The following is a 19,561-nucleotide window of genomic DNA, read 5'->3' on the forward strand; positions in this document are numbered from 1 at the left end:
ACAAGATACAGAAGAAATCACCGACTACAGTCCCTAGATCAGGGATAAATCACCAACCACAGGTCCTGGACACGGGGCCAGTCGCCGACCGCGGGTCCGGGAGACGGGGCCAGTCGCCGACCGCGGGTCCGGGACACGGGGCCAGTCGCCGACCGCGGGTCCGGGACACGGGGCCAGTCGCCGACCGCGGGTCCGGGACACGGGGCCAGTCGCCGACCGCGGGTCCGGGACACGGGGCCAGTCACCGACCGCGGGTCGGGGACACGGGGCCAGTCGCCGACCGCGGGTCGGGGACACGGGGCCAGTCGCCGACCGCGAGTCCGGGACACGGGGCCAGTCGCCGACCGCGAGTCCGGGACATGGGGCAAATCACCGACCACAGGATAAATCACTGACTTTGGGTCCTGGACATGGATAGATCACCGATTACAGACCCCAGAACAGGATAAGCTGACTACAGTCCCCAGGTATGAAATAACTCACTGACTGCAGTCCCTAAACCATCGACTACAGTCTTCAGATGCAGGATAAATCATGGACTACAGTCCCCAGAGACGGGGCAATCACCAAATACAATCCACAGATATGGGGTAAATCATGGACTACGGACTGCAGATACAAGTTAAATGACATCCACTGCCTCTCCCTTGTCCACTTTGCTTGTTACTTCCTCAAAGAACTCTAAATGATTTGTCAGGGAAGATTTCTCTTGACAGAAACCATGCTGACTTTGACTTATCACTAGTGTCCAAGTACCCTGAAACTTCATCCTTAATAATGGAATCCAACACTTTCCCAACCACTGAGGTTGGGCTAACTGGCCTATAATTTCTTTTCTTTTGCCCTTTCCCCTTCTTGAAGAGTCGAGTGACATTTGCAATTTTCCAGTCCTCCGGAACCATTCCCGAATCAGATTATTCTTGAAAGATCATAACCAATGCATCTGCTCTCTCTTCAGCAACCTCTTTCAGAACTCTGGGATATAGTCCACCTGGTTTAGGTGACTTATCCACCTTTAGACCTTCCAGTTTCCTTACAACTTTCGCCCTTGTTATCGAAACGGCACTCACTCCTGCGCCTGACACTCACGGACCTCTAGCACACTGCTAGTGTCTTCCACAGTGAAGACACATGCAAAGTTCATGCACCACTTCTTTGTCTCCTATTATTACCTCACCAGCATCATTTTCCAGTGGTCCAATGTCAACTCTCACCTCTCTTTTTCTCTTTATATGACTGAAAAATCTTTTGGTATCCTGCTTAATATTATTGGCTAGTTTACTCTCATATTTCATCTTTTCCCTTCTTGTATTTGTTTTAATTGTCTTTTGTGGATTTTAAAAGCTTCCCAATCATCCAACTTTCCACTCATGTTTGCTACCTTATATGCCCTTTCCTTGGCCTTTATGCAGTCCTTAACTTCCTTTGTCAGCCATGGTTGCCTACCCCTGCCATTTGAGAACTACTTCATTTGTGAGACATATCTATCTTATGCCTTGTGAAATATTCCCAGAAACTTCTGCTGTCAGCTCTGCCTCTGTGGGACATACCGAACCTCCTCCAATCCACCTGGGTAGTAAGCTCCTCTCTCGTGCCTCTATAATTCCCATTATTCCATCGCGATATTCATATATGTGACTTATGCTTATCCTTCTCAAATGGCAGTATGAATTCAATCATATGATCACTCCCTCCTAAGGCTTCCTTTACGTTAAGCTCCCTAATAAGATCTGAGTTATTACACAACACACAATCTAAAATAGCCTTTCCCTGAGTAGGCTCAAGCACAAGCTGCTCTAAAAAGCCATCTCATAGGCATTCAACAAATTCTCTCTCTTGCGATCCGACACCAACCTGATTTTCCCAATCCCCTTGCATATTGAAGTCCCCCATTAGAATTGTGTCATTACCTTTATTACATGCCTTTTCCAGCTCCCTTTGCAATCTCAGCCCCACATCTTGGATACTATTTGGAGGCCTATATATGATTCCCTTAATAGTTTTTTTAAACCCTTGCAGTTTAACTCCACCCACAAAGATTCAACATTCTCTGACCCCATGTCATCTTTTTCTAAAGATGTAATTCCATCTCTTACCAGAAGAGCCTTCCTGCCCGTCCTTTCAATACAAAGTATATCGTTTGATGTTAAGATCCGAACTCTGGTCTTCAGCCATGACTCAGTGATGCCAACAATATCATACCAACCAATCTCTAATTGTGCCAAGAATTTATCCACCTTATTTCGAATGTGACTCGCATTTAAATACAGCACCTTCAGTCCTGCATGTTTCGCTGTTTTGAATTTTGCCTCTGTGATAGAATTTAACTCTTTGCTCTGTCTGCATTTATACCCAATCATTGGCTTATCTTTCCTTACATTCATGTTCCACCCATCATCTGCTTGTAAATCTGCTGCCTCATCCTCACCTCTATCATCCCGTTCCCATCCCCCTGCCATATTAGCTTAAAATACTCCCAAAAGCTCTAGTAAATCTACCGGCAAGAATATTGATCCCCCTCGGATTCAAGTGTAACCTGTCCCTTTTGAACATGCCACACCTGCCCCAGAAGAGGTCCCAATTATCCAGAAATCTGAATCCCTGCCCCTACTCCAATTCTCCAACCATACTTTTATCTGCTATCTCATTCTATTCCTATTCTCCTGTCGCATGGCACAGGCAGCAGTCCCGAGATTATGACCCTTGAGGTCCTGATTCTCTGCTTCTTTCCTAACTCCCTGCACATTTTTACTTAGTGCCTCCTTTTTCCTTCCCATGCCGTTGGTACCAATATGTACCACGACCACTGGCTGCTTACCTTCCCTTTTCAGGATATTTTGGACGCATTCAGAAACATCATGGACCCTGGCACCTGGGAAGCAAACTACCATCCATGTTTACATCCACAGAATCACCTAACTGTCCCCTTGACTACAGAGCCCCCTTTTACTGCTGCCATCTTCTTCAATTCCCTACCACAGGGCCAGACTCAGTGCCAGAGGCACAGACACTGTTACTTCCCCCAGTTAGGTCACCACCCCCCCCTCACCAATGGTACTCAAAATGGCATTCTTATTATTGGGGGGGGGGGCAGCCACTGGGGTGCTCTCCACTATCCGACGTTCTCTCTTCCCTCTCCTGACAGTCACCCATTTATCTGTCTCCTGTAGCCTTGGTGTGACTACCTCCCTGCAGCTCCTGTCTATCACCTCTTCACTTTCCCTAACAAGCTGAAGGTCATCAAACTGCAGCTCCATTTCCCTAACAGAGTCTTTAAGGAGCTACATCTCGATGCACCTGGTGGAGATGTGGCCATCAGGGAGGCTGGGAGTCTCCTGGAAATCCCACATCTGACACCCAGAACAAACACTGGCTCTGTGGACGTACCCCTTATTCTCTCAAGATTTAAATAAGAAATAAGGAATGAACTTATCTACTTACCTTGCCTCCACCTGATAGAGGATAAATCAATGACTCCAGACACCAGATATAGGATAAATCACCAACTACTGTTCCGAAATATGGGATAAATCACAGACTGTAGTGCCCAGATACAGGATAAATCACAGATTACAGTCCCCGGAGACAGGGTAAACAACTGACCACAGTCCTCAGATACTGGATATCTGACTGCAGGTCCCACGAGCGGGATGAATCACGAAATACAGTCCCCAGATACGGGATAATTCACTGACCACAGTTCACAGAGATGAGACAAATCACCAAACACGCCGCCCAGGTTCAGGATAAATCACTGACTACAGTTCCCAGATATGGGATAATTGACCGAAAGCAGTCCCCAGATATGGGATAAATCACAGACTGCAGTCCCCGGGTACGGGATAAATCAAGGACTACAGTCTCCAGAGATGGGATAAATCACTGATCACAGTCCCCAGAGACGGGATCACTGACTACAGATCCCAGATTTGGGATAAATCATCCACGACTGTCCGCAGATATAGGATAAATCATCGATCACAGTCCCTAGAGATGGGATAAATCACCGACCTTAGAAACATAGAAAACCTATAGCACAATACAGGCCCTTCGGCCCACAGAGTTGTGCCGAACCTTAGAAATTACTAGGCTTACCTATAGCCCTCTATTTTACTAAGCTCCATATACCTATCTAAAAGTCTCTTAAAAGACCCTATCGTATCCACTTCCACCACCGTTGCTGGCAGCCCATTCACCACGCACTCACCACTCTGAGTAAAAAACTTACCCCTGACATTTCCTCTGTACCTACTCCCCAGCATCCTAAACCTGTGTCCTTAGACCCCAGATCTGGGAGAAGTCACCGACTACAGTCCCTTGACACAGGGTAAATCAACGACTACTGTCTCTAGACACGGGCTGAATCACAGACCACAGTCCCCAGTCCCCGGATATGGGATAAATCAAAGACATCAGTTCCCAAATACGGGGTAAATCACGGACCACAGTCCCTAGATATGGGATAAATCACAGACAACAGGTCCCACAAACAGGATAAAACACCAACTACAGATCCCAGATATGGGATGCATCAACGACTACAGTCCTCAGATACAGAAGAAATCACCGACTACAGTCTCCTGGTTTACATTGACTACTGTCACCAGACCAGGTGTGGGATAAATCCCTGATTACGGTCCCCAGATACAGAATAAATCCCTGATTACAGTCCCCAGATACGGGATAAATCCCTGATTACAGTCCCCAGATACGGGATAAATCCCTGATTACAGTCCCCAGATATGGGATAAATCACCGACTACAGTCTCTGGATATGGGATAATTCACCAACTACAGTCCCAAGATACGAGATAAATCCCCAACTACAGTTTCCAGATAATACAGGTTAAATCACAAACCGCTGTCCCCAGACCAGATACGGAATAATTACTGACCACAGTCCCCAGATAAGGGACAAATCCCAGACAATAGTCACCAGATACAGGAAAAATCACCGACCACGGTCCCCAGAGACCGGATGAATCACCGACCACGGTCCCCAGAGACCGGATGGATCTCCGACCACGGTCCCCAGAGACCGGATGGATCTCCGACCACGGTCCCCAGAGATCGGATGGATCACCGACCGACGGATCTCCGACCGCGGTCCCCAGAGACCGGATGGATCACCGACCGCGGTCCCCAGAGACCGGATGGATCACCGACCGCGGTCCCCAGAGACCGGATGGATCACCGACCGCGGTCTCCAGAGAGCGGATGAATCAGCGACCACGGTTCCCAGAGACCAGATGAATCACCGACCACGGTCCCCAGAGATCGGATGAATCACCGACCACGGTCCCCAGAGACCGGATGGATCTCCGACCACGGTCCCCAGAGATCGGATGGATCACCGACCGACGGATCTCCGACCGCGGTCCCCAGAGACCGGATGGATCACCGACCGCGGTCCCCAGAGACCGGATGGATCACCGACCGCGGTCCCCAGAGACCGGATGGATCACCGACCGCGGTCTCCAGAGAGCGGATGAATCAGCGACCACGGTTCCCAGAGACCAGATGAATCACCGACCATGGTCCCCAAATATGGGACAGATCACTGACGGCAGGTCCCAGAAATGGGATAAATTACAGGCTACAGTCCCCAGATATGAGATAGATCACAGACTGCGGTTCACAGCAACAGGAAAAATCACCAACTACTGCCGCTGGAAATGGGATAAATTGTCAAATATGGGTTATTTCGCAGACCACAGTCCCTAGATATGGGACACATCACAGACTGCAGTCCCCAGATACAGGATAAATTCCCAACTATAGTCCACAGATACAAGGTGACTACAGCCCCCAGAAATGGGATAACACACCGAATACAGTCCCCCCGATAAAGGAGAAATCACTGACCACAATCCCCAGTTATGGGATAAGTTACATACTGCAGTATCCGGAAACTAATAAATATTTACCGACCAGAGTCGACAGATACAGAAAAAAAATCACAGATTATGGACTCCAGATACAAGAGAAATCACAGACTAACTCCCCAAAAACAGGAAAAATCACAGATTACAGGTCCCAGATATAGGAAAATTCAGACTACAGGTCCCAGATACAGGATAAATCACCAACTACTGTCCCTAGATACGGGAAAAATCACAGATTACAGTCACCGGATAGGGGATAAATCACTGACCACAGTCTCCTGATACAGCATAAATCCCAGACTGCAGACAATCTCCTGATACGGGATAAATCCCAGACTGCAGACAGTCTCCTGATACGGGATAAATCCCAGACTGCAGACCCCAGAAATGGAATAGATAATCACTGACCACAGTCTCCTGATAACCGGATAAATCCCAGACTGCAGACAATCTCCTGATACGGGATAAATCCCAGACTGCAGACAGTCTCCTGATACGGGATAAATCCCAGACCGCAAACCCCAGAAATGGAATAATTAATCACTGACCACAGTGTCCCGATATGGGATAAATCACTGACTACAGTCTGCAGATTCAGGATAAATCTCCTCCTACAGTGGCTAGATACGGGGTAAATCACGAACTACAATAGCCAGATATAGAATACATCCCAGACTACAATCCCCAGAGATGGGATAAATCCCAGACTGCAGTATCCGGATACCGGATAGATCACTGACTACAGGCCCCAGTTACAAGGTAAATCTGACTACAGGCCCTAGATTTGGGATAAATCACCGATTACAGTCCCTAGATACAGGATAAGTCACCAAATACATTAGTCAGATATGGGACAAATCACTAACTACAGTCTCCAGATGCTAGATAAATCACCAACTGCTGTCTGTAGAGCAAATGCAAAATAAATCACTGACCACAGTCCTCAGATATAGGAAATTACTGACTACAGTCCCCAGATATGGGATAACGTATCGAATAAGGTCCTCAGATACGTGACAAATCACCGATTACAGACTCAAGATTTGGGATAAATCACTGATTACAGATCCCAGATACCGGAGAAATCACAGACTACAATCCCCAGATACGAGTTAAATCACCAACTACTGTCCCCAACTTGGGGATAAATCACCAACTACAATCCACAGCTACAGGATTAATCACTAACTACAGTCCCCTGATAAGGGAGAAAACATCGACTACCATCTCTAGATACAGGCTAAATCACCAAATACAGTCGCTAGATTCTGGATAAATTACCAACTGCAATCCACAGCTAAGGACAAATCACTGACTACAGTCCCCCGATAAGGGAGAAAACATCGACTACCATCTCTAGATACAGGCTACATCACCAAATACAGTCGCGAGATACTGGATAAATTACCAACTGCAATCCACAGCTACAGGACAAATCACTGACTACAGTCCACAGCTATGGGATAAATTGCCGAATACAGTATCCAAATATAGGATAATTCACAGACTACTGTCCCGAGATGCAGGATAAATCACCGACCACAGATCATAGATACAGGATAAATTACCAACTACAGTACCGAGATATGGGATAAGTCACAGACTACAGTCCTCAGAGACGGATTTACATCCGTGACTACTCTCCCCAGAGCAGGTACGGAAGAAAACACCAACTACAGAGCCTAGACCAGATATAGGATAGATCACAGACTGCAGTCCTCAGAGATGGGATAAATCACTTACTGAAGATACCAGACACTAAATACAGTCCCCATATATGGGCTAAATCATAGATTACAGTCCACAGCCATGGGATACATCATGGAATATCATCCCCATAGTAGCACAAATCACATAATACGGTCCCCAGATAAATCACTGAGTACAGACCCCAGGAATGGGATAAATCAGGGGTCCCCAACCTTATGTGCACTGCAGACCGGTTTAATATTGAGATATTCTTACGGACTGGCCGACGGGGGGGGGGGGGGGGGGTGTGGGGGGGGGCGCGGAGGTGTTCAAGTTCAACAGTGGGCGTGACAGGGAATGAGGAAAGGTGCAGCTGACTCAAATAATCTCATATCGCCAAATCACATCGTTTCCGCGCGGCCCGGTGGTTGGGGACCACTGGGATAATCACCAACTACAGTCGCCAGGAATGGGAGAAATCACTGACTACAGAACACAGATACAGGTTACATCACTGACTACTGTTCCCAGAGCAGATACGGAAGAAATCACCAACTACTGTCCTCAGATAAAGTATGAAAATGGTCCCCAGTTACAGGATAAATCCCAGACTACAGTCCTCAGATTTGGGATAAATCATGGACTACAGTCCCCAGATATGGGATATATCACTGAATACAAATCACAGATACAGGATAAATTACTGCCGACATCCCCAGATACGCTATAAATCATTGAGTACGTGTCCCAGAAATGGGATAAATCACCAACTACTGCCTCCAGACATGGGATAAATCACGGACAACAGCTCTCAGGTACAGGATTTAACCATCGACTACAGTCCCAGATAAATCCCCAAATACAGTTGTAGATAAAAGACAAATCACTGCCTGCTAACTCGAGACAGAAGAATCCTTTCTGCTTATTGATGCAACAGATTGTTATCTCCTCACTACTCTCACCCACCAACACCCCGCTCCCACCCACGCACCACCCAGATGCACACCCACACCACGCTCAGCTTCAAGCCAAAAAGAAATGCTATCTCACTTCGATTGCTTCCAATGAATGCCTGCAGTTCGAGGAAACAGATCACTCCCGACAACACAGCCCACTGATCTGAAATACTGTTTGCAAAGTGCTCCTAACTTTTCTCCAGAGGAGCACAAGACCGAGACCAATTATTCATTCAGTTACAACCTATTCAAAAATGTTTCCCTTCCTGCCCATTCCCTGGAGAGAGCCAGGGCGAAAAGCCTGCTCTAGATCCCCGTGCCAACGTCAAAGTCTGCCAAAAATACAGCAAGGTCACTTTACTTACAATGCCTATTAAAACCGATGATGATGCATGTGCAAAGCTGACTTCCTTCCAGGATTCCCTCTCATCAAAATATTGTAAAAGCTCACATTACATTCCTTAAATAATACATGGGTTCCAAATCATTCCGTCAACTTTAAATTAAAATCAGAATTCCCTTGGCGGCTGGGACAAGCTCAGTTCATAATTAATTCACAATTACTGCTTCAAGCTGCATGGTACACTGCGTGTGAACACACGAACGGCAAAACCGATGCGTATCTCAGTCCCAGATTCCGACGTGCATCTCAGTTCAACCCACTGTTGATTCATATGAATGAGAGAGGGAGGGAGAAAGAGAGGGAGAGAGGGAGGGGGAGAGGGGAGGGAGAGAGAGGGGAGGGGGAGAGAGGGGAGGGGGAGAGAGGGGAGGGGGAGAGAGGGGAGGGGGAGAGAGGGGAGGGGGAGAGAGAGGGAGAGGGAGAGGGAGAGGGAGAGGGAGAGGGAGAGGGAGAGGGAGAGGGAGAGGGAGAGGGAGAGGGAGAGGGAGAGGGAGAGGGAGAGGGAGAGGGGGAGAGAGGGAGAGGGAGAGGGAGGGAGGGAGAGGGAGGGAGGGAGAGAGGGAGAGGAGAGGTGGAAGAGAGAGAGGGAGGTGGAAGAGAGAGAGGGAGGGGGAAGAGAGAGAGGGAGGGGGAAGAGAGAGAGGGAGGGGGAAGAGAGAGAGGGAGGGGGAAGAGAGAGAGAGGGGGGAAGAGAGAGAGGGAGGGGGAAGAGAGAGAGGGAGGGGGAAGAGAGAGAGGGAGGGGGAAGAGAGAGAGGGAGGGGGAAGAGAGAGGGAGGGGGAAGAGAGAGGGAGGGGGAAGAGAGAGGGAGGGGGAAGAGAGAGGGAGGGGGAAGAGAGAGGGAGGAAGGAGAGAGGGAGGGGAGGGAGAGGGGGAGAGGATGAACAATAAGGGAGACAAAGAGGCAGAGGGAGAGTGAGAGACAGAGAGGGAGAGGGAGAGGAAAAATAGGGGGAAAGAGCTGCTGTGGTGGGCATCAGGAAGGGAGGGAGAGAGAGGTGGGGGGAGCAAGACCATGGGAGAGGGGTGAAAAGGGGGAGGTTAGAGGTGACAGAGTGGGTAGGGGTGTGTAGAGGGGTGGGGGTAGTGGTAGGGTGAGTAGGGGGAGGTGGGCAGGGGTGTGTAGGGGTAGGGGGTGGGGGGTAAAGGAGGTAGAAGGGTTTAGAGGGACATGTAGGGGGATAGTGGGGTAGCGGATGTGTAGAGAGGTAGAGGGGGTAGAGGTAGAGGGATGATGGGGCAGAGGAGGTAGAAGGGGGTTAGAGGAGGATGGTGGGGTAGAGGGGGTAGGGTTAGGGTTGGGGTCATTGTAAATTGTCCAGTGATTAGGCTCAGACTAAATAAGGTGTGGCTTGAAGGTCCTGTTCCCACTGCATCTCAATAAATAAATGAATAATAAACAAGTAATCTCGCAACCACATTCCCTTATTCGAGATCTTCCCAGCAGTGGAACAATCTCACATCCCTCAACAGGTTTGCACCTCAGCCTTTAAAATCCAAAGAATACAGATCCAATAATTTAGCTGCTGATGACAAAACAACCCTTTACAACAAGAATTTGCCTCTAGTGCTTAAATATGGGAAACTAAATTCAGCACTCTAGTTGTGGTATCACCTGTACGCTGTACCACTGGGACACACAGAGTACACCAGGTGTGGTCTCACCTGTATGCCGTACCACTGGGACAAGCAGAGTACACCAGGTGTGGTCTCACCTGTATGCCGTACCACTGGGACAAGCAGAGTACACCAGGTGTGGTCTCACCTGTACGCTGTACCACTGGTACAGAGTACACCAGGTGTGGGGTTTTCTCTTCGCTCCACTAGAACAGATATTCTCCGCTTTCCACCAGTCCCTCAGCTGGTTCACATCCCTCTGGGAATTACCCAACAATGGAGCAACCCGGGGAGAAAGATTCTGCCCCCATGAAGAATGTTGGGGTAAATTGTACAATGCTGCTCTGACCACTGAGAGGGAGGGGATCCTGACTGTACTTCAGTGCAGAATTTATTGAGATTGTTCATCACCGACTACAGAGATACTGTAGCAAGGTCATCTAACGGTATCGTGGTAGAAGCAGGCCCTTTGGCTCATCAATTTCTCTGCCGACACTAATCCCATTTCCCTGCATAAGGACTGTATCCTCCTCCTCCTCAGCCCTCAAACATCTCCGTATTACTTTGTCAGTCTTTGCCTGTTGATTTCAGTTTTTCCATAAAATTATATATTACTTTTTATGAAAATATCTGCAAAAAATAAATCTCAATGTTTGTAATATATCTGTACTTTGATAAGAAAATTATGAACACGACATTGTCCTGCTCCCACAAATCAACAAATTTCATGACATATTTCAGTGATAAAAAACCACATTTTGTGCCATACGTCTTATAAATACTTCTTAAATGTAATAACTGATTATATCAACCCCACTGGCAGCATGTTCCAGAATTCAAAACACTCTGGTCAGGTTGTTGGCCAGCGATCACTGAGTCTATCTGATGGTCGGTGACCCAGTGAGAGGGTACAGGGAGTGTCTGTGACAGTGAGAGGGTACAGGGAGAGTCTGTCAACCAGTAAGAGGGTACAGGGAGTGTCTGTCACCCAGTGAGAGGGTACAGGGAGTGTCTGTGACAGTGTTAGGATACAGGGAGTGTCGGTGACCCAGTGAGAGGGTACAGGGAGTGTCTGTGACCCAGTGAGAGGGTACAGGGAGTGTCTGTCACCCAGTGAGATGATACAGGGAGGGTTTGTGACCCAGTGAGAGGGTACAGGGAATGTCTGTGACCCAGTGAGAGGGTACAGGGAGTGTCTGTGACCCAGTGAGAGGGTACAGGGAGTGTCTGTCACCCAGAGAGAGGGTATAGGGAGTGTCTGTCAATCAGTGAGAGGGTACAGGGAGTGTCTGTCACCCAGTGAGAGGGTACAGGGAGTGTCGGTGACCAGTGAGAGGGTACAGGGAGTGTCTGTGACACAGTGAGAGGGTACAGGGAGGGTCTGTGACCCAGTGAGAGGGTACAGGGAGTGTCTGTGACCCAGTGAGAGGGTATAGAGAGTGTCTGTGACCCAGTGACAGGGTACAGGGAGTGTCGGTGACCCAGTGACAGGGTACAGGGAGTGTCTGTGACACAGTGAGTGGGTACAGGGAGTGTCTGTGACACAGTGAGAGGGTACAGGGAGTGTCTGTGACCCAGTGAGAGGGTATAGGAAGTGTCTGTGACCCAGTGACAGGGTACAGGGAGTGTCGGTGACCCAGTGAGAGGGTACAGGGAGTGTCTGTGACACAGTGAGAGGGTACAGGGAGTGTCTGTGACCCAGTGAGAGGGTTCAGGGAGTGTCTGTGACAGTGAGAGGATACAGGGAGTGCCTGTCAATCAGTGAGAAGGTACAGGGAGGGTCTGTGACCCAGTGAGAGGGTACAGGGAGTGTCTGTCACCCAGTGAGAGGGTACAGGGAGTGTCTGTCACCCAGTGAGAGGGTACAGGGAGTGTCTGTGACCCAGTGAGAGGGTACAGGGAGTATCTGTGTCCCAGTGAGAGGGTACAGGGAGTGTCGGTGATCCAGTGACAGGGTACAGGGAGTGTCTGTGACACAGTGAGTGGGTACAGGGAGTGTCTGTGACCCAGTGAGAGGGTATAGGGAGTGTCTGTGACCCAGTGACAGGGTACAGGGAGTGTCGGTAACCCAGTGAGAGGGTACAGGGAGTGTCTGTGACACAGTGAGTGGGTACAGGGAGTGTCGGTGACACAGTGAGAGGGTACAGGGAGTGTCTGTGACCCAGTGAGAGGGTACAGGGAGTGTCTGTGACCCAGTGAGAGGGTTCAGGGAGTGTCTGTGACAGTGAGAGGATACAGGGAGTGTCTGTCAATCAGTGAGAAGGTACAGGGAGGGTCTGTGACCCAGTGAGAGGGTACAGGGAGTGTCTGTCACCCAGTGAGAGGGTACAGGGAGTGTCTGTCACCCAGTGAGAGGGTACAGGGAGTGTCTGTGACCCAGTGAGAGGGTACAGGGAGTATCTGTGACCCAGTGAGAGGGTACAGGGAGTGTCGGTGACCCAGTGACAGGGTACAGGGAGTGTCTGTGACACAGTGAGAGGGTACAGGGAGTGTCTGTGACCCAGTGAGAGGGTATAGGGAGTGTCTGTGACCCAGTGACAGGGTACAGGGAGTGTCGGTAACCCAGTGAGAGGGTACAGGGAGTGTCTGTGACACAGTGAGAGGGTATAGGGAGTGTCTGTGACACAGTGAGAGGGTATAGGGAGTGTCGGTGACCCAGTGAGAGCGTACAGGGAGTGTCTGTGAGTTAGGGTTACTGAGTTGTGAACAAGCTATGTTGGCGCTGGACATGTGGCAACACTTCCTACCTTCCCACAGCATGATCCTCGTCCTGTGTTGGTCACAGATATAAAAACAACACATTTCACTGTATGTTACGATCTTTCAATGCACATGTGACAAAATAAAGCTAACCTTTATTCTTGAGAATGTAGAACATTATAGCACAGCACAGCGCAGGTCCTTTGGCCCTGGTTATTGTTCCAACCTTTTACTGTATTCCACGAGCAATCTGACTCTTCCCTCCTACACAGCCCATCACCCTCCGTTTTTCTTTCATCTACATTGCCTATTTAAGTGTCTCTTTAATGTCCCCATGTATCAGTCTGCACCCCCACCCCTGGCACTTCCATATTACGGTTATATTTTTCTATCCTGTGGTGGCGCAGGGTCTTCCCCTGGAGAGGAGAACGCAAGGGCAGCCTTACCTCGAAGCAGAACTCCTGGCCCAGGATGCTGCTGTGGACTGGTTTGATGATGGCATCCTCGTCGATGCTCAGCTCCAGCGCCTCGGCCGCACTGCTGGGGCTCAGCAGTGACTCGTGTGAGTGTGACTCCTTGAAGCTCTGCATCAGACGGGTTCTGGAACAGAGGCAGGAAGCATGAGACAGAGACAGTGCAGGCAACCCAATTCTCCACCCAGGGGTCGAACACAAACCCTCTGCTGCATTTTGGTGTTCAATGTTTAATATATGCTAACAACTACAATGCAACAGCATTTAATAATTGCGGTTTAACATTTAATAAGTTAAACACTAAAATGCAGCAACATGTTATATTTTACTTATTTTTTGATGTGAAATGTACATCGCTCTTAATCAAAGACACAACTTCAAATGCATAGATGGGCTTTCTGATCATTTAACAATATATGCAGAATTGCCTAACAAACCAAGCAATCTGCACAATCCTGTGTCCCTGCCAGCTTCGTCCCAGTTTACGAGGGAAAGGGGATGGGTGGTAATGCACGGTGTGGCAACTGTTCAGGTTCCCCTGGAAACATGATATCAAAACAACAGCCACGCCTGTAATAAAGAGGACAGTTGGTCGATGAGCTTCATTTCAGTTTCTGAAATAATTGCTGTATCTTTTAAACAAACAAAGGTTCCAGCTGGTGACAGGATTTTGCAGCTCACTGTGGGGCGAGAAACGTTCCAAGCACAAGGAAAGAGGGGCAGAACAAACTACTGAGCCCCATCTGCTTGCCCCACCGTTCAACAAGAACTTTTACCTCAGTGTCACTTTTGCACGGAGGTCCCTTCATCCCCTTAACGTGGAAAAATCTCTCAGGTGTAAGTGCCAACACAGGTGGACAGGATGGTGAAGAAGGCATTTGGTTGGTCAGGATATCAAGTACAGGGGTTGGGACGTCACATTGGGGTGGTGTAGCAGTGTAATGGTTACTGTAACACCTTACGGTGCCAGCAGTAAGATTGGGGTTTGACTCCCACCGCTATCTCAGGAGTTTGTACGTTCTTCCCATGACTACGCGAGTTTCCTCCCACATTCCGCAGATGTATGGGTGAAGGTTAGTGAGTTGTTCCTATGCTACGTTGGTGCCAGAAGTGTGGCGACATTGCAGGCTATCCCAGAACAATCCTCACTGATTTGATTTCACACAAACTACAAATTCCACTCTTTTTTTTTCAGGTACATGTGACAAATAAAGCAGCTTCAAGATGGCGACAGCGAGCGACGCGACGTCCTTCAGACAGTTCACAAAGCTACTCCTTTGACTTCTTCTTCTGTAGGAGGGTGCAGGGAGACAGGGCACCAGTCCATCATCGATTTTGCTTCTCTGTGATTGAGGTGTCGAGCAGGGTTGAAGCCGAGATTGGAGGATGGGTGTGTGTCCAGCGCTTGCCTGCCTGTATCTGACCAGTCTTCCTCGCCCTCTTGCCAGCTGCTTGCTGTCAGTGGAAAGTGCAGGAGTCTTGGGTTCCACATTGCAAGGATTGACTGGTAATGCTTGTGGCCGTGGACTCGTTTTGGGTGACTTTGAGGTTCATGTTGCATTTTTTTCTGGATGCTGGTCACTCTTTGCTGTTTTTGAGCGGCTTGATCAGGGCAATCGGTGGAAACTGGGGCACTTTGGTGAAATGGCTTAGTGGACTGCAGTCGGCTCTTAGCACTAAACTGAACTGCACTGAATAATCTTGGACCCCTGGTTTGATGTTTCATATTCTATGTGTTGTTCGCTCACTTTTTGTCATTTGCGCAATTTGTTCTTTTTTGTTGCACCTTGGGGGTTTGGTGTGTTTTGGGGGCAGGCCCATGGCGTGTCTTTGTTTCGCCTGCAGCTGGACGAATCTCGGGGTTGCTTTTCGTATGCATGCTTTGATAATAAATGTACCTTAAACTTTAATCTTAAAACTGTACAAATCACCGGTGCAACCGCACTTAAGAGTATGGAGTGCAGTTCTGGTCACCTGAGGTAGGAAGGAGGTGATTAAGATGGAAAGGATGCAGAGTGTTGGTGAATGAAGTTATCCCTGATGGTTCAGGAGCCTGGTGATAGTAGAGTTTAAACTCTACAAACTCTTCAAACTTTCCGGGACCCCTTTACCCACATCCCTTTAAGCTCATCAGGGTCCCATTTCCTACATTCGCTTTAAGTTCACCAGAACCCCATACAAGACCATAAGAATTAGGCCATTTGGCCCATCGAGTCTACTCCACCACTTCATCATGGCTGATCCATTTCTCCTCTCAGTCCCAGTCTCCTGCTTTCTCCCCATATCCCTTCATGCCCTGATTAACCAAGAATCTACCAACCTCTGTCTTAACTATACACAAGGACTTGGCCTCCACAGGTGCCTGTGACAAAGAACTTCACAGATTCACCACCCTCTGGTGAAAGAAATTCCTTCTCTTCTCCTTTCTAAAAGGACATTCCTCTATTCGGAGGCTGTGTCCCCTGGTCTTTGATCCTTCCACTGTAGGAAACATTCTCTCCACTCTATCAAGACTGTTCACCATTCGATAGGTTACAATGAGGTCATGCCTCATTCTTCTGAATTCTAATGAATACAAGGCCCAGAGCCATCAAATGCTCTTCAGATGACAAGCCATTCAATCCTAAAATCATTTTCATGAACCCTTTTTGAACCTTCTCCAGTTTCAACACATCTTTCCTCAGATAAGGGGCCCAAACCTGCTCACAATATTCCAAGTGAGGCCTCACCAGTGCTTTATAAAGTTTCAACATTACATCCTTGCTTTTACATTCTAGTCCTCTTGAAATGAATAGTAATATTGCATTTGCCTTCCTCGCCACAGACTCAACCTGCAAATTAACCTTTAGGGAATCCTGCATAAGTCCCATTGCAACTCAGCTTTTTGTATTTTCTGTCCATTTTGAAAATGGTTAACCCTTTCATTTCTTCTACCAAAGTGCATAACCATACACTTCCTGACACTCTATTCCATCTGCCACTTCTTTGCCTATTCTCCTAATATGTCTAAGTACTTCTGTAGCCTCTCTACTTCCTCAAAACTACCTGCCCCCCAGCTGTTTTCATATTATCTGCAAACTTTGCAACAAAACCAACAATTCCATCATCTAAGTCATTGGATATTACATAAAAAGAATCAGTCCCAACACAGACCCCCGTGGAACACCACTAGTCACTGGCAGCCAATCAAAAAAGGCTCCCTTTATTCCCATTCTTTGCCTCCTGCCAGTCAGCCACTGCTTTATCCACGCTAGAATCTTTCCTGTAATACCATGGGCTAATAGCTTGTTAAGCAGCCTCATGTGTGGCACTTTGTCAAAGTAGACAACATCAACCGATTCTCCTTTGTCTATCCTGCTTGTTACTTCTTCGAAGATTCCAACAGATTTATCAGGCAAGATATTCCCTTGAGGAAACCATGCCGACTACGGCCTATTTTGTCATGTGTCTCCAAATACCCTGAGACTTCATCCTTAATAATCAACTCCAACAGCTTCCCAACCACTGAGGTCAGACTAACTGGTGTAAAGTTTTCTTTCCTCTGCCTCCCTCCCTTCTTGAAGAGTGGAGTGACATTTGCAAATTTTCAGTCTTCCGGAACTATTGCAGAATCTGGTGATTCTTAAAAGGTCATTACTAGTGCCTCTATGATCTCTTCAGCCACCTCTTTCAGAACACTATCTGGTCCAGGTGACTTATCTATTTGTCTTCTCCCAAGTAATGAAAACTTCACACACTTCATGACCCCTGACATCTGGAACTTGCACCATACTGCTAGTGTCTTCCTCAGTGAAGACTGATGCAAAATGCTTCTTCAGTTCATCCGCCATTTCATTGTTCCTCATTACTACCTCTCCAGCATTGTTTTCCAGTGGTCCGATATCCACTCCAGCCTCTCTTTTACACTTTATGTATCTTAAGAAACTTTTGATATCTTCTTTAATATTATTGACTAGCTTACATTCATATTCCATCTTTACCTTCTTAACGACTTTTTTTAAGGTTGCCTTCTGTTGGTTTTTAAAAGCTTCCCAGTCCTTTAACTTCCCACTAAGTTTTGCTCTGTTCTATCCCCTCTCTTAGGGTTTTTTGTTGGCTTAGACTTCGCTTGTTAGCCATAGTTGTGCTATCTTTTCTTTAGAATACTTCTTCCTCTTTGGGATATATATGCTCTGTGCCTACCCAAGTGCTTCCACAAGTTCCAGCCATTGCTACTCTTCCATCATCTCTGCCAGTGTTCTTTTCCAATCAATTCTCGCCAACTCCTCCCTCATGCCTCTAATTCCCTTTACTCCACTGTCATACTGATACATCTGACGTTAGCTTCTTCTCCTCAAATTTCAGGGTGAATTCGGTTTTATTATGATCACTTACATTCAGGGTTCTTTTACATTGAGGTCTCTAATCCATTCTGGTTCATTGCACAACACCCAATCCAGAACAGCCTATCCTCTAGTAGGCTCAACCATTAGCTGCTCTAAAAAGCTATTTTGTAGAATTCTAGAAATTCCCCCCTCCTGGAATCTTGCATCAACCTGATTTTCCCAATCTACCTGCAGACTGAAGTCCTCCATGACTATTGTAACATTGCCCTTTTGGCATGCATTTTGTTATCTCCCATTGTAATTTGTAGACCACATCCTTACTACTGCTTGGGGGTGTGTATACAACTTCCATTTTGCAATTCCTTCGCTCTGTCCACAAAGATTCAACACCTTCCAACCCTACGTTACCTCCTTCTAATGATTTGATTGTATTTTTTACCATCAGCCTTCCTGCTTGTCCTTTTGATATAATGTGTAGCCTTGGATACTGAGCTCCCAGCTTAAATCTTTCAGCCATGATTCAGTGATGCCTACAACATCATACCTGCCAATCTGCAACTGTGCTAACTTATTCTGTATAATGTGCTCACTCAGATACAACACCTTCAAGTCCTGTTTTTTGATTTTTTTCCGCCTTTTACTTTGCAACTCATCCTGTTGACTGCAATCTTTCCCTACCAATCTGTCTCTCCTCACTACACAGTGTCTCTGTTTGTAAACTTCACCTTCAACATTATTATCCGACTTTCCTACAATACTTCTTGCATTGAAATACAGGCAGCAGCATGCTCAACCTTTTGATTCTTAACGTTGAGGTTCTACCAACATCTGCTTCCACAACCTCTCCCCTAACTGTTCTGGCGCTCTGACACTCACCCCCTTGTAACTCTAAACTCCACTGTGCAGTACTAACAGACTTTCCTCTAGGTTATTAACCCCCTCCAGTTCAAGTGCAAACTGTCCTTTCTGTACAGATCCCAGCTTCCCTGAAAGAGAACCCTATGATCCAAAATGTTATGCCTTCCCTCCTACACCAACTCCTTAGCCACATCTTAAACTGTATAATCTTCCTAGTTCTGGCCTCACTAGCACTTGGTCTGGGTACCAATCCTGGAGGTCCTGCTCTTAGCACCTAACTCCCTATGCAGAACTTTATCACTCATCCTAACCATGTCATTGGTACGTACATGGATCACAACTACTGGCTGTTCTCTCACCCACTTAAGAATGCCTAGGACTCGATTTGAGATATCCTGCGACCAGGCACCCACGAGGCAACGTAACATCCAGGAATCTCATTCTCATCCACAGAACCTCCTGTCCGTTCTTCTAACTAATGAACCCCCTTCACCACAGCATGCATCTTCTCCTCCCTTCTCTTTTGAGTCACAGAGCCAGACTCAGTGCCAGGGACCCAACCACTGCGACTTTCCTCTGTTAAGTCAACAAAACCCCTCCCCCCCCAACAGTATCCAAGATTATATACCTGTTGTTGAGGGGGATTGCCACAGGG

General features: G+C 47.6%; 1 protein-coding gene across 5 annotated transcripts in view; it reads right to left on the reverse strand.

Moving 5' to 3' along the window:
* LOC140198108 (ras/Rap GTPase-activating protein SynGAP-like) overlaps nucleotides 1–19,561 on the reverse strand; it is a 582,056-nt gene that overhangs the window by 84,664 nt on the left and 477,831 nt on the right. For all 5 annotated transcript variants that reach the window (XM_072259023.1, XM_072259025.1, XM_072259024.1 and 2 more), the window contains one exon: nucleotides 13,697–13,850. In XM_072259023.1, coding sequence (XP_072115124.1) covers nucleotides 13,697–13,850 — 154 coding nt within the window. The remainder of the gene's footprint in view (nucleotides 1–13,696; nucleotides 13,851–19,561) is intronic.

Source organism: Mobula birostris, chromosome 5, assembly GCF_030028105.1.
Source record: "Mobula birostris isolate sMobBir1 chromosome 5, sMobBir1.hap1, whole genome shotgun sequence".
Lineage (NCBI taxonomy): Eukaryota > Metazoa > Chordata > Chondrichthyes > Myliobatiformes > Myliobatidae > Mobula > Mobula birostris.